The 15,967-nt window shown below is 43.7% G+C and overlaps 2 protein-coding genes across 4 annotated transcripts in view; one reads left to right on the forward strand and one right to left on the reverse strand.

Annotated features, from left to right (window-relative positions):
- Window positions 1-15,537, forward strand: part of ATF6 (activating transcription factor 6) — an 89,543-nt gene extending 74,006 nt beyond the window's left edge. For both annotated transcript variants that reach the window (XM_079981392.1, XM_079981391.1), the window contains exon 16: window positions 10,999-15,537. In XM_079981392.1, the coding sequence (XP_079837518.1) occupies window positions 10,999-11,207 (209 nt within the window). In that variant the 3' untranslated portion in view covers window positions 11,208-15,537. The remainder of the gene's footprint in view (window positions 1-10,998) is intronic.
- HSD17B7 (hydroxysteroid 17-beta dehydrogenase 7) overlaps window positions 1-15,967 on the reverse strand; it is a 158,896-nt gene that overhangs the window by 69,032 nt on the left and 73,897 nt on the right. The gene's annotated exons all lie outside the window — the stretch shown is intronic.

Genomic DNA, 15,967 nt, shown 5'->3' on the forward strand with positions numbered 1-15,967 from the left:
TCACCCCACAATCAACCTAACAATGAATCAATCTATGCAAGAAATACATTTTTTGGACACTACTATAAAAATACAGGATGGGCGCATAGACACCACCTTATACCGTAAACCAACTGACCGACAAACATATCTACATGCCTCTAGCTACCATCCCAAACATACCAAACAGTCCATTGTATATAGCCAGGCACTACGTTACAGCCACATCTGCTCCAATTCTACAGACAGAGACTCTCACCTAAGAGATCTACAGCAAACCTTTTTAGAACTAAAATACCCAGCAGATGAAGTTAGACAACAGATCAACAGAGCCAGACTGATACCCAGAGAGAACTTGCTGCAAGACAGACCCAAAAAAGAAAATAACAGAACACCTCTAGTCATCACATACAGCTCCCAAGTTAAAACAGTACAACGCATCATCAGAGATCTACAACCTCTCCTGGACAATGACAGTTCTCTTTCTCAAGCTCTGGGAGGAAGACCTTTCATTGCCTACAGACAGCCACCCAATCTTAAACAACTCCTAACCCACAATAATACTACAACCAGACTTAACACGGACACTGGCACCAGAGCCTGCAATAAACCCAGATGCCAACTTTGCTGCCACATACACCCGGACAACACCATTACTGGCCCCAACTGTTGGTTTCTGCTCTCTTCACTGTGCAGCGAAGTGCTTGTCACAAGACAGGTGTTTACATTCCACAGTCAGCGTGCTGTTGGGCTTTCCCACGGGAAAGGAGACTGGATGTGATGTACACTGGTTTCCTGTTTTTCTCAGTTCTCTCTGTGTTTTCCGAGGAGAGAGGAGGTTGCTTCTCTGCTCTCACAGAAGCAAGATGCATGTATGTAATCTATCAGCTTTGAAGTGTAAATAAAGTAATGTAAAGTATGTGGCACGTACTCCTCATCCTTCCGCTGTGCTCAGGACTCTGCAAATACAACACCAACAACATCACACATACCATCTCGGGACTATTTAATTGCTCATCGTCTAACATTGTGTATGCCATCAAATGCCAACAGTGTCCTTCAGCTCTCTATATTGGACAAACAGGCCAAACCTTACGCCAAAGAATAAACGGACATAAATCTGACATCAGGAACCACAAGACAGAGAAACCAGTAGGAGAACACTTCAATCTCCCAGGACATTCTATACAAGATCTCAAAGTAGCTGTTCTATTACAAAGGAATTTCAGAAATAGACTGGAAAGAGAAGCTGCTGAATTGCAACTTATTACCAAACTTAAAACCATGGAGAGACCTGGTCTGAACAAAGACACTGGATTCTTATCTCATTATACATGACAAAGCCATTTTTCACCTTCTCACCCCTTGCTTTTTCCTGTAAGACCTATTGCAGTCGTTTAGAGTCGTCAACAGGCTCTTCACAGCTATCTGCCAATCACCCAATCCCACCACCCTTCTGAGTAATACCCCTCCCCACCCTCTCACTATATAGAAGGGTCTGGTGACTTCTGTTTCAGTGTATCTGAAGAAGTGTGCATGCACACGAAAGCTCATACCAAGAACTAACTTAGTTGGTCTTTAAGGTGCTACTGGAAGGAATTTTTTTATTTTGTTTTGACTATGACAGACCAACACGGCTACCTATCTGTAACTCCCAGTGATTGGAAAGGAAAGGAAAACTGGGGGTGAGATCTAGAGCAGCAGAGCTGGGCTTGCCAGGGTGCATAGGAAGGGGGCTTCATTATGAATGGGACAAGAAATGGGCTGAAACCCAACAGAGGTAGTGAAGGTAGGTGAGGCTGTGGCTGTGGGTGGTGGATTTTGGACACCAATCAGTTGCATGGCGTAACTGGAATATTCTGCAATAGAATTAGGACCCTTTGACCCTCTAGGTGTTGCTGTGCCATAGTGCCATCATCACAGACCTTTGACCACACTGGCTGGGGCTGAAGGGAGTTGAGAGTCCAACAACATTAGAGGCCACAGTTTCCTCACTCGTATTCTACAATATCTGATCACAATCAACATACCACTTGTTTGTCTGTTTTTTGTTTTTTTTTTTGAAATCATCGTTATTATCTTACATTTCTATTGTTGGGATGTTATTTATAAATTACGTTTGATGCAGCATTCGAAACTAACTAGGCGCTATTTGCCTTTTGCGACTCGGGAGTGCCCCCTTGCAACCAAGTGGAGATTTCTGCTGCAAGGTTTGTGACTGAAATCTCCACCATGGGAGAGGACAGCAGCCTCCCTGACTGACCACAAAAGCTGAAAAGGTGTTATCAGCTATAGAACTGCTGGAATTCCCTTCAACCCTACACCCCATGAATCAGCCTTTTGGTGTCCTGAAGGGGGAATCTGACTCCCTTGTCGTACAGTTTCCACAAGTAAACAAGCTGCAAAGCTCTTTTCGGTGGTTAGATTCATTGCTCCTCTCTTGGGTGGGGAGCAGGAGGGGAGATCTGAATTGCTAACTTTGCAGGTAGCAACTGAAGACAAAGTGCAAGTTGTCCTTCTGCAACAGCAAAACCCACCCCCAAAACACGTTCCCAGTCTCCACCAGGGATTCAGAAGGCTGTTCTACCACCACCACCACCTCTGCCTCTCACCTCTCACCCTGTTAATGAAACCTGGTTTCCACTCTGCTTTTGGTTCCTTGTTCCTAGATAGGAGAGGGTGGATTGGTGTCCCTCAGTTTCTTTCTTCTCGATTTCTTTCTGGTCATCTCCCCCACCCCCTTATTTCAGAAGAGAAGGGGTGTGTATGGATGTGCCTTTAAGCAAAATGAGCTTTGCTTGGGGGGGCAGAAAGGAATCAAGGAAGAATGGGGTGTTGCTTTGTTGTTATTTTGGCAAGAAGTTTACTTGGTTCCATTTGTGGGCATTCCTTTCTTCACATAATGAGGTGCTGGAAGGCTGTTTTGGACTCCTCTCTTTCCCCAACCCCCATTATTTACGAGGAACTCTCCTAGTTCTAGGAGCCCCCCTCCTGCTGCCCCCCTCCTCTTCTCATAGCCCCTCTCCAAATGATCTACTTTCCCATCTCTATTCCACAGTACTTGCACATTTGTTTCACTTTCTCTCAGATTTTTTTCTAGTTCAGCATCATAGTAATAATGAACTGCAGTATTTTTATTAATGACTTTATATGCTTCTTAATTGCCAAAGTTGGCCTCTAAGCAGCAAGTGTTCAGATGCTGTAGGTATATATTCTTTTAATCCTTATGACATCCCTGTCAAGTGTGCCAAGAGGCGTTGAAACTGCATTAACAAAACCATTAAACATAGTTAAATGTATTATAGCAACATGGTTTTGTTCTTATTTGATAAACAAGTTCCTACCCAGAGTTACGACTTTTTAATGTCAGGGTTTCTATACCTTTTCACAGCTTGATGACAGGCAGAATTGAGACGTCAACCAGCTGGGACCCCCCCCCCCCATTTCATACAGTGATAAATAAGCATCACCTGTTGAATTTCTTTCTGATGTGCATATGCTGCAGCCATAGGTGCTCACCAGAAGAAAGATGGCAATGCGATACACAGCTGATAAGCTAACCGAAAAAGTTAAATTCTGAATGGGCATTCTGAGAGATATTAATTGTCTAGTGAAAGTGGGTTTTTAAAAAACCCAATTTCTGTTCTACAGTTTTTTCTTTCTACTAAATGGACTTGGCATGATCAACAAATTCCAGAGGGATAGGCATATATTATATTATATATTTTATTATTTTATATATTATATTATATTATATTATATTATATTATATTATATTATATTATATTATATTATATTATAGTTTGTATACCACCCTTTAAACCAAAGGAATACTATGACATTCTAAAGACTGAACACATTTAAGCCCACTTTGTCAGATTGCTGAATGCGTCTCATGAGGTGGCTGTAGCCTACAAATGTTTGTTTTGTTGATGCCACAGCAGTGTAAGACTGATATCTACCGTATTTTTCGCCCTATAGGACGCACATTTTCCCCTCCAAAAATGAAGGGGAAATGTGTGTGCGTCCTATGGGGCGAATGCAGGCTTTCGCTGAAGCCTGGAGAGCGAGAGGGGTCGGTGCGCACCGACCCCTCTCGCTCTCCAGGCTTCAGGAAGCTCTGCGCAACCCTCGGGAGACCGGCTCCGAGGGTTGCGCAGAGCTGCTTGCAGTCCCAGGCTCAGCGCAGCTCTGCGCGGCCATCGGGAGCGGGGTGCGAAGTCCCGCCCGGCTCCCGGTGGCTGCGCAGAGCTGCCTGCAGTCCCGGGCTCAGCACACTTCTCCCCATCGCCAGCCCCATAAGCTCGGGGGACAGCGGGGAGGCGGAGCGCGCCTTCCCGCTGTTCCCCGATCTGGTTCTTCCAGCCCCGCACCTGGGGGGAAATAATAATTTTTTTCTTTATTTCCCCCCCAAAAAACTAGGTGCATCCTATGGGCCGGTGCGTCCTATGGGGCGCAAAATACGGTACTTGTTTTACTGTGATGAATCTTCAATACTGGAATCCCATTAGCTGTATTTACATAATAAAACACTCTTGAGAAGACATGGCACCCGTCAAGGAATAGAGGGAGGATTGTGCTTACATTAATCTTTTAATGTTAAGAGATTCTCATATTATGGATATTAAAAGGAAGGTCTGCAAAATGCATTAACACAGGCATCCTCAACCTTCGGCCCTCCAGATGTTTTGGACTACAATTCCCATCATCCCTGACCACTGCTTCTGTTAGCTAGGGATCATGGGAGTTGTAACCCAAAACATCTGGAGGGCCGCAGCTTGGGGATGCCTACATTAACATTTAGTTAGTTTGCATGGTAAATGTAGCATCCCAGGTAACCAGAACCTTTCATATAGCAGGATTTTGAAGGTTCAGCTGTACGGGCAGTCCTGCAAAAAAAAAAATTAAAAAAATATTGCGAATGGAGTGTTCATAAGCATGCTGCTGGAGAGGTAATGCACAAAAATAATGAATTAGGTCGGAGGTTTTCAACCTTTTTGAGTCCACGATTCCCTTGACCCACCCTTGTGGGACTCAGGAGCACAGTTATGCCACCCCTTGCCTTCAGAGCTGGCAGCCTCTCCCTTCTTGGGAGTCCCCTGGGCAGCTGCTGCTGCTGCCGCTGCCGCCTCGGATCCCTGAGCTGCCCCTGCCTCTAAGAGAGGTGCCTCCCCACGCTGCCCCTGGGTCTTGTCTGTCCACTCCTAACAGCAAGGCTGGTGGCCCGGCTGGCTGGGCTCCCTTGCCTGCTTTCTTGTGTATTCCGAGGCCACCTCAGCTCCTGGCAACCAGCACCCCCTGGCCAGCCCCAGAGACGCCATTCGCCTGCGGAGCTGCTAGCCAGGGTTGCTGCAACAGTCACACAAGCCTTTGGGAGGCAGAGAAGCAAGAGGGCATCAGAGGAGAGAGGGGAAGGAAGAGGGACAGAGACCAGTGTTGCGTGCAGCATCCCTCACCATCATTCAAGGCACCCCAGGGTGCCACGGCACACTGCTTGAAAACCACTGTATTAGGTTGCAATCCCAATCCCATTTGCCTAGGAGTAAGTCCCTTTTGCATTCAGTAGGATCTATATCTGTGTGGAAATGGATAGGAATGCACTGTTAGACCCATTCTGCCAAGAATTTTGGTATACTATAATAGATGTACAGTCAAACCTTGGAAGTCAAACAGAATCTGTTCCAGAAGTCCGTTCGACTTCCAAAACATTTGAAAACCAAAACATGGCTTCCAGTTGACTGCAGGAGCTTCTTGCACTCAATTTGAAGCCGCAGAAACCCTGTCGGACGTTCGGCTTCCAAAAGTAGTTCACAAACCAGAACAGTCACTTCTGGGTTTGCAATGTTCAGGAGCCAAAACATTCGGTAATTAAGCTGTTCTACTTCCGAGGTACGACTGTATTTAACTGTGACTGCAATACTTGCTGAAGTTGCAGCATAACATATTGGGCAGAGGGAGAGAGGGAGAACACACACACATCCAAGTACAGTGGTACCTTGGTTGTCAAACACCTTAGTTGTCAAGCAAATCAGCTCCCAAATGTCGCAAACCTGGAAATGAGTGTTCCAGTTTGGTAACGTTTTTTGGAAGCCGAACATCCAAAGCGGCTTCTGTAGGTTCCAATTGAGTGCAGGAAGCTCCTGCAGCCAATCGGAAGCTGTGCCTTGGTTTTCAAACCATTCTGGAAGTTGAACGGATTAAATTTGAGAACCAAGGTACCACTGTACTTAATACTTATGGTTGGCCACTATTGCTAAGCCTGAGCCCCATTTATGTTTGTGGTGTCCAATTAACAGTTACTATTAAAATGCATTACTGATGTGAATTGTGTATTAGTTCACGTGTTTCCAATTTTTTTTACTGTAATAATAACAATAATTGTAATAATACTGTAATTGTTAAAATTGCAACTTAATTGTAAAACGCTAAATGTTTACAGTATACAGTGGTACCTCGGGTTAAGAACTTAATTCGTTCTGAAGGTCTGTTCTTAACTTGAAACTGTTCTTAACCTGAAGCACCACTTTAGCTAATGGGGGCCTCCTGCCGCTGCGCTGTTACTGCACAATTTCTGTTCTCATCCTGAAGCAAAGTTCTTAACCCAAGGTACTATTTCTGGGTTAGCGGAGTCTGTAACCTGAAGCGTCTGTAACCTGAAGTGTCTGTAACCCAACGTACCACTGTGCACAGTTAGACATTCAATGGTGCCCATAACCTAAATTTAAGGAGCCATTTGGTGAATAGCTTGCATATTTAATACTGGTTTAATGAAAAGAATTACTAAAAAAACCCAAAAATGAGCAGGCAGCATCCTATTTCTTCCATGGAGAAATATTGCCTTGCCATATGCTCCCTTCAGAGCCTGAAGGGGTTGTACTCCTGCTGGCTTCGTTCCTATTGATGACAAGGGCTCTTCTTACGGGCCTTTGGCGCCTGAGACTGCTCTGCTTTTTGTTACTGCCTCAGATGTATACGTGGGCTCTGATGGTTTGTGCAGGTGACTTTGGCTATGGAATGGTGGCGCAGTCTATAATTCTGAACTGTCCAACAGAGCCCAACTTTATCCAGGGAAGCAGTATACTGGGTTTAATGTATATCCCATATCTTGTGATTCATGTTTCCATTAGACGGCCTTCTGTTCTTTAGGCTTAGAAAACATATTGTACAGACACTGGCAAAAAGTAAGTCAGTAGTTGGCTGCCACTTAGAATAAAAGCTGGCTTTGTTTTTTTTTCCCTGGCAAAATGTCCATAAGGACACTGGCAGGCATATTGGATATCACTACTTTAGAGTAGGTAGGAAGCATTGAACCCCTTTGCATTCAACAGCCAGCTTCAGTATTGAGAACTTTTCTCTACTAACACTAAGCATGAAACTGGTCCAGTTCCAGCGTAGGAGAGCTAAAGGGGAAGAAGGTTGCACTGCACTGATAGCCTCTGGCCCTGACATTTAATCCTAATGGTAGCGCATTGGGTTGTTCACTATGCTGTATAAGTGTCATGGATAACATCATATGCATATCTCCTTAGAGAACTTGGATATATTAAATGCTTTTAAATAAATAAAATACTTCTTTTAACAGAGAGACCAGAAACAGAATTAATGAAATTACAGACTTGTTCCTATATTTATTTTATGATTCTCTGCTGAATGTATGAAGTGTCTATTCTTGTATGTTCACATATTCATTCTGCCACTACCCTGCTGTCCTTCAGAGAACTCAGAGTGGCTTGCTTATGGTTCTCAAGTGGTCTCTTACCCAGGCAGTTTATGGCACTAGACCTGTTAAGCCTCAGCAGAAGACTTGTGTCATCTGTCTTCAGACTATTCAGGAGCGATGGATGAATTATTAGCTTGAGGCTACACTTAACTACTAATGAAAAGCTCCTTAGTTTCTGGTTTGGGCCAGTCAGTTGTTCTGGATATTTCGCAGCTCTCCAGTCTTTAGGTTTTGTAAACAGCAATAGATTTTCCCTGATTGCACCTATAGGGTAAAACAGGGCTCTAGTACTGTGTCTGTTTATTCCAGAGATAATTGCATAGAGTAATATCCTAGATTGTGGGCTCTTTTTAAAAACCCCCGCCACTGCCCAAGGTTCAGTTTCTCAGAGACCCTATGCAGGAGGAATCATATGCTTCACACATGTCAAAAAGCATTCATGGCTGTGACCCATGCAAGTTGTTTTAGCACTATTAAATTAGGGGTATGATTATGGGGGGGGGGGTAGAAATTGGGTAAGGGGAAATAGTTCTGCTCCCACTTTCAAAGAGTGCCCCATCCACGTAGCAGGTCAGGGGAAGACTGTAGAGAGCCATTGCCTGTTCGAGTACAGCACTGGTTTAAAACAGTGAAATGAAAAAGGTTGTCCTTGTGTTTGAACAGCCCTGATGAAGAGCACCATTTAGCCCACAAGAGCTCCCAGGCAACTGTTCCACAACAGGCATTTAGCCGGTCCAGCCACCTGGACTTTGCGGGGCAGAGAGCAGGAAGCAGCCTCCAAAGAGCCACACAGGGACTGGCTGTGCAGAAACCCCTGGAGCAAGCTGCTCTCGGCTCTGCGCCCTTGACGAGTGATGAGAAGCTGGCCACCCACCAAGAGGTGCTGGGGTGGGGCAAGCTTCAGGGCAATTTTGCATGAATGCAAAAAGAAAAGAAGCTGAAAGCTATTGTGGATGGTAGGGAGGTCAGAAAGAGACTGGAGATGGCTCATAATATGGTCAAAACATTTTTGCAATGAGTAAGAGAACCCAGGCAAGCGCTACAAAAGCTGATTCCTTGTCTGCCTCTTAATTCCGTATCGGTCTCAGTGTAAAATTTCTAAAAAGCATCCAATATTGAGGGAGCAAGCTAGAGTACAAGTTTCAGAATGAATAAATTTAGAATGGCTGCATTCACACAGAATACTAAGCCCCAACTGTGTGGTTTGTTTCACAGTCCTGTTTCTCTTCTCACTTAGCGGAGTGGAGAAACAAGCCTATTATCATCTAAATTGTTATCATCTGAAGCAGCACTCTGGTTTGTTTTCTCTCCATCTTGAATTACCATTATGTGTAAATACACCCAGAGTAAGTTAATCCCCACCCCAATCCCACAAGCTTCAAAGGTGTGTGGACAGCCTGCCAGGGCTGAACATAGGAAACTGCCCTTGTCAGGCCATTGATCTGTTGGGTCCAGATGTTCAGGATGAGAGAAGTCTTTTTCAGCTGTTACCTGAGGTAGCTTTATGTAGAGATGTCAGGGACTGGACATTGGACCATCTACCCTTGAAACGTGTATTTTCTGAGTTATATATTGACAATTTCCTTGGGGGGGAACTAATTTTTATTTGGGCACTGATTATTGGTTTATGTCAGAGTTTCTTGATATTTTCTGGGGAACTAGGAAAATCTAAAATTTAAAAATACTAATCTCTGACATACTTTGGCAAATAAAAAATGCATGCACACAACACGTGTGTGTGTGTGTGTGTGTGTGAGAGAGAGAGAGAGAGAGAGAGAGAGAGAGAGATCGATCTATACATATATTGCTTTCGCCTTTTGAAATACCAAGGATTGAGCCCTTGTTTGAGGAAGTGGCATATCTCTTTCACATCTGGTGAAATTTGCCTTTTTTATGCTTGGATATTGGCACAACAAAATACCATCCATTGTGGCAGGAACAGCTCTGAGATGCAGGTACATTAAATGAAAAAGCAAATGGAAAGGCAGAGACCACGTGAAGGGTGATTTTGCAAAGTTCTACCTCAGGGCCAGTTCTCACCACACCACATTATATGGTTCCCAAAGATAAGTGGCAAAGCAAAATCCCAAAATTCTCTTGAAGACGGTTTGTTGCCCCTTCTGCGCAAACCCTCAACCATTGTGGCCATGCCCTAAAGGAAAGGCTGGGGTGCAATATACAGTCCTCTGCACGGCACTTGCGTGGCTGTCCTCATTTCATGGGGCTTGTGCAAAAGAACAGCTGGCATGTTCCCAAAAAAGAAGAAAAGCAAATAAAACTTCTCACACTTCAGCTAAGCACAGCAGAGGGATCAGGTTAAAAACCATACAATACTTTTATACAGCTTTGCTTGGAAACCAGTGAGATTCTTCACTCTTCCTTCTTGATAAATAGAAACCTACTGATCACTTTCCAAATGCTATCCAACCAGGACTGAGTTTCATTGGTGGATGTTTAGTTCTGAGTACATCTAGGACAGGGGTGGGGATCCTGTGGCTCTCCAGATACTGATGAACTCCAACTCCCATCAGACTCAGCCATGTGTCTAATTGCTGAGGGTACTGGGTTTTGTAATTCTGCAACTTCTGGAAGGCTGATAAACAGCCCTGGTCTAGGAGGATCCTGGGTTTCGTAGTATCTTTAATCAACATGCTCTGGAACACACTTTCGGGACTGCCTCTCTTTGTATGTGTCCACATGCCAATTGAAATCAGGCCAGCTGATACTGCCCATGATGCCAGGAACATGGACTTTATTGTGGTCTGTCCTAAATTTTGAAACCTGAGTGTCTTTGGAAATTGACATATTTACTGGAGTGTAACAGGTGTAAAATATTTTCCCCACTGGTCATTTGGATAATTTACTCTGTATCACTCCCTTTTGAAGTTTGTTTTATTTTTAGTTGTTCTTGTTTGTTCTAAGTGTGGTGGGGTTATTCCTGTTTTTATATAGACTGTTACCTGCTTTGAGTTTGTGGGAAAGCACTCCACAACAATTTGGTTGTTGTTGTTGTTGTTGTTGTTGTTGTTGTTGTTGTTGTTGTAATACACATTTATAGACCACTTCATGGCACAAAGCCATCCAAGTAATGTACCCAGTAACAAATGGAATAGAATGCTGCTTTCTTTTTAGTTCATACAAAGTGTTGTTCATTTCATATGAATTAGTTTGTAAGAAACGTAGGAGCAACTTTTCTGTACAGCAGCTGCATGTATATTGTTATGTTAGATTATGTTATAACATACATACAGTTACGGAAATGTTTTCCCCCTTATGACTCTTTCCTTTCACTTTTGTAGAGAAAATAATCAATGGCCAAGACTACGAAGTTATGATGCAGATAGACTGTGAAGTGATGGACACCAGGATCTTGCACATCAAAAGCTCCTCCATCCCTCATTACCTTCGAGACCATCAGAGGAACCATACAACATCCTTCTACAGCTCTCCTCCAACTGTCCCAGAGGCAGCTCCTGCTGTGAGAGCCATCACAGAATCATCACAGTAGGCTCCGAAAGTCAGGCTTAATACCCTGGAATGACCAATTGGCCTGGTTGCTTCTTAATGGGTTTGCCATGGCAGCTTTATGGGCAGTGTCCTGCCTCAGTCAAGAGTCTATCACAGTCAACATGAGGCTATCAAATAAGCCTCTAAGACTACTAACCCAATCCGTCCCCACTGCTTTGTACCATTGCTACTGTTCCAGTAACATGCAGGATGCTTTTAAAACATTACTTGGTTGTATAAAAATAGGTGAAGTGGGCTTTTGGTTGTTTTGATTTGATCGATGGCAAAAGTAGAGGGGGAGAGAAAACAAGGAGCTCCCAGCTGTGGTGATGTGGATTGCAGATGAAGGTCTCCCAAGACAGCTTGCTTCTAGTGCTTCAGATGTTTAATTCAACCTCAAGATAACTGTTGTATCATAAACATAGATCTTTTGGTGATGCTACCGGTTATCCATCCCTCAAGTTAATAATGTATAGTTATAGTATAGCAATTATTTCCCTAGCTAGTGGGGTTACAAAGTTGTAGTGCTGTCTGGAATGTGGTTGGACATGCCTTTATGAGCATCTGCTGGCTGGCGCTTGTGACCTCAAGTTTTGACTCGTAGTACCAGCCTGCACAGAGGGAACTGAAACTGACTTTGGAAGAGCCCCTTGTCAGTTACACACAGACTCACAGAGAAACACACACACTCAGTGGCCAATCTTCAGTTTGCTAAACTTTGCTTAGCAACTGTAGCTAAATGCACTTTTGGCCTTAATGGATATGAGGCTTCTTCTCCAGAATTTGCTGTAAGGCTGTGGTGTTTCAACTCTCCTGTGAGTGTCTCCTTCGCATGTTCTCTCATATACAGTGGTGCCTCGCAAGATGAAAAGAATCCGTTCCGCGAGTCTCTTCGTCTAGCGGTTTTTTCGTCTTGCGAAGCAAGCCCATTGACGGCTTAGCGGATTAGCGCTATTAGCGGTTTAGCGGCTTTTAGCAGCTTAGCGGATAAGCGGCTTAGAAAAAGGGGGGGAAAGGGGGGAAAAACCTGCAGGAACTCGCAAGATATTTTCGTCTTGCGAAGCAAGCCCATAGGAAATTGGTTTTGCGAAGCACCTCCAAAACGGAAAACTCTTTCGTCTAGCGAGTTTTCAGTCTTGCGAGGCATTCGTCTTGCGGGGCACCACTGTATCTGATTTTAGATTTTTATTTTTAGCCTAAGAAAGCACTTTCCCTTCTTCTAAATCCATTGCCTGGGGACATGGGACATGGCAGAGCTGTCCTGCAAACACTAATACGTAATATGAACAATCTTTGAACAGATCGCCTTGATAAGGCCATAGAACAGTGTGTAATGACCTTGGGCTTTGCAGAAGGAAGCCAAAGCAAAGCTGTGTTGGGGAACAGTTGTAGCTGTGCAAATCCCTACTCTGTCAGGAAAAAGGGGATAGCTTCTAGGCAGCTGGGAATGGGTGTGCCTTTTAAAGAAGATGCAAAGGCTACCAAAGCCAGAGCCAGTTAAATGTCCACAGTCAGTGAGAGCAGGTTCCCTGCATTCCCCCACCCACTCCTTTGGAGCACGTGGGCATATTGAGTACCCATATTGGGCATATAGAGCACCCATATTGGGATGTGCTTTGAAATTGTCAGAAATAGGAAAGGAGAATGTGCTGCTCTTGTAGAAAATGGATGGATCATGCAAAGGGAAAAGAAGCTAGAGCCAGGAGGCTAAGGTTTATATTTATTTATTTTAAATATATATATTTGCTGTCTTTCCATATAGATATGCTCAGGGTAACTTATATGATAAGGGTAAGTCAGGGATGATGTGTTAAGCATCTGTTAAATGCATGTTGAAGCAAATAGGACTTACAGCAAGAATGGCTGCCTTCTCCCAAGAGAAAACTAAGCTCATGCCAGAGGCACTCTCAGCAGGGAAGAACATGTCGCTATGGCATGACCAGGGCAGGTGTTACAGAACCAGCAACCTCTTGCTTCCTTTGTTGCCTGTTTCTAAAATAGAAAAAGGGAGTCAGTTCAGACATTGTACATACCACTACATTTGTGCAAATAACACTTGCACAAGTAATGTCAGGTACACATACCTGGGAAGTAGCAGTAGAAGCTCCTATGAATGGGATGAGACAAGGATAGAGAAATCCTGGCTTATAGATGCAGTTGCTGTAACTTCTGTACACCCTTTTATGACTGGCAGCAGGAGGGGTTAAATTGTCCCGCAGCGTTTGAGCTGGTTTGAAAGTGGCATTGTCAAGTTAGGTGCAGTCATGAAGCTTATCTGAACTTACCCTGCTCACTGGAGTACACCACTCCTGTGCTCAATTATTTTGTGCAAATAAGCTGGTAGTTATAGTTAAAGCTCAGAGTGTGTAACTAAAGTGAATTGATTTTTAACTGAAATAACTTACTGGTTAACTTTCTGCCGAGGTATCAAAAGTGACATACATAAAACATAAGGAAAAGCACAAACAATATAACAAAATGGCAATGAAAATTGAAAAGCATCAACCCTAAACATTCTTAAAATAACAAACCAAAAACCCAGGAGCTAGCTGGTGCATCAGCTAAGAGTTTATTACTGGGGCCTAGAAATCAGCAGGAAAGATGCTCCAAAGGAGAGAGGCCACCTCTGACAAGTCCCAATTTAGCTTGTCTCCATCTTCTTCTCCTGCCTTTGTTGTCTCCCGTGTTTCATTTATAAGCTCTTCAGGCCAAGGACCCAACATTCATGCTTATCTGGTAAGGTGCTATGCGCATTGACAGCACTATATAAACAACAACAACAATATATGCGCCAGCTCTTATTTGTCCATTATGCTAAGAAAATGCCTTGCTTTGCCAGAATTTTACCATGCAACAGGTGAATTTGCCTCTTACAAAATGTGCTTATGTGACTGGAACTCCACCATACATTGTCTTTACCCCCCCCCCCACTGCATCTCACGGTGTATGTGCTAAAGAGCCTTTGAGCATGGAGGGATTCTGCTGCATTTTTCTAGCAGAGGAAACTTTGCAGGCTCCTAGTGGAAGCTGAGTAATGGTTCAGAAACATTATTTTATTAAGGAAGGCGTTGTTCACTTGGATGCTGAGCCCCCATCATGGCACAAAGAAATCTCAGCATCCTGAAAGCAGTTCCCTGTAGAAAGCCGTATTTTGCACAATTTAATATTGATGGAAATATACACAGAAACATTTTTGGAAAGGTGTTTTTTGGGGGAAAGTGCAAGATGGCTTTAAAAAGAGGGGCACAATCCAGTAGGAAGGCTACAGTGTTGGATCTGTTGCATAGTTGAAGGGTGAACCATTTTGGGCTGCTTTCCTCTGCTTTTCAGACTCATATGGTCCAATAACACAGTTTGAAGCAAGCAGTTTTGGTATAGCCAAACGTTTTCTGTAATAAAGGGTATGGTTTAAGGGTGCATTTAGAATCCTGCTGGGTTTTTGGCCCTGCCAAGCAATTACCAGCCAAATCAGGCAGCCCCCCCCCCCAACCAAGCTTGGTTTTGTCAAGTTTTGATTTTTCATTCACCCAACATGCTGGCCTAAGCTGGGTAGATATGTCCTAGCTATACATAACACAGGGTTCCTTGGGGATGCCCAGTGCACCAGGCTCACATCCTCCTCCTAGTGCTAGTCTTGGCCCATTGCGGGTGGGGGAGTAATGCAAGTTCAAGGAGCTACAGTATGAACTAGAGCAGTGCCCTGTTTGGTTTGCTAGGGCACTCCTCCTTTGTTAGGGATGCTATGCTTTATTTTAAAAGCCTCCCCCTTCTTGAGGGCCTTTATTAATCTCTTGTCTAACCCATGTGAAAGTCACGGCTTTCAGCTGTCCTCCTGCCAGCCTCTGCACTGCCTCTCTGCAACTGGCCAGCTGCCCTTGGCTTCGGACGCAACTCTTGCAGAACACTTTATTAAAACTGAAAACCTCCCTTTCAGAAGAAGCTAAGCAGAGACCATTTCTGAGTTGATCTCATTTTGATTGCCCCCCCCAAGCTTAGACCAGTTTTTTCTACAAGCCCAGGTGTGCTTGTTAACACCCCACAAACAAGTTAAAGGCGTCATTGTGCACATTGTCTTTTTGTACTAAGTTATTTCCTTCTTCCAGGATTGTGTTTATTTGTTTTCAATGTCTGACCCAGTTAGTAACTTCTTCTGTTTGTATGAACTGTTTTGGGGGAGGGATATAGTTTTGATCTGTGTGTGTTTTGTACCTGAGGTGATGCATCTGCTTTGGCTTGAAGGCATCCTACAGCCAGGATGTCAAAATCAGGGACTACTTCTGTATCTGTTCTTTAGAAGATAAAAAAAATAAATTAAAAACCTTTTAAGTGTAGTTCAGTGATGTTTGGTTTATTTGTGTGCATTCAGTTCAAATTCCATCTTGCAGCACTGGCCCCAATATCTCTGTGTATGTGGGTGTTATATTATATAGATATATTTCCCACCCAACTAACGCCTATGTACTATTAATAGCAAACTTGGGTAGTTGAGTTGCTGACCTGAAAATCTATGTCTCCGCTGTGCAAGGATGTGCGGATCCAGAATTGGCCTCCACAGTCACCTACAGACACACTGTTAAGATCGTATTCATGGAAGACAATCTTACTCGACTACACGTGATAGCAAAAGAAATGAATAAGATAAAAAATAAAAGGTGTATTGAAAGATTTAATAATGGTAATAGAAAATGAAAGTAAAAAATTAAAAAGCTGGTGATAATTAAGAGATGGCAGTGAAAGTAGAGTAGAAATAGGAGGGGAGAA

Source organism: Podarcis cretensis, assembly GCF_951804945.1.
Source record: "Podarcis cretensis genome assembly, chromosome: 6".
In the NCBI taxonomy this organism is placed as follows: domain Eukaryota; kingdom Metazoa; phylum Chordata; class Lepidosauria; order Squamata; family Lacertidae; genus Podarcis; species Podarcis cretensis.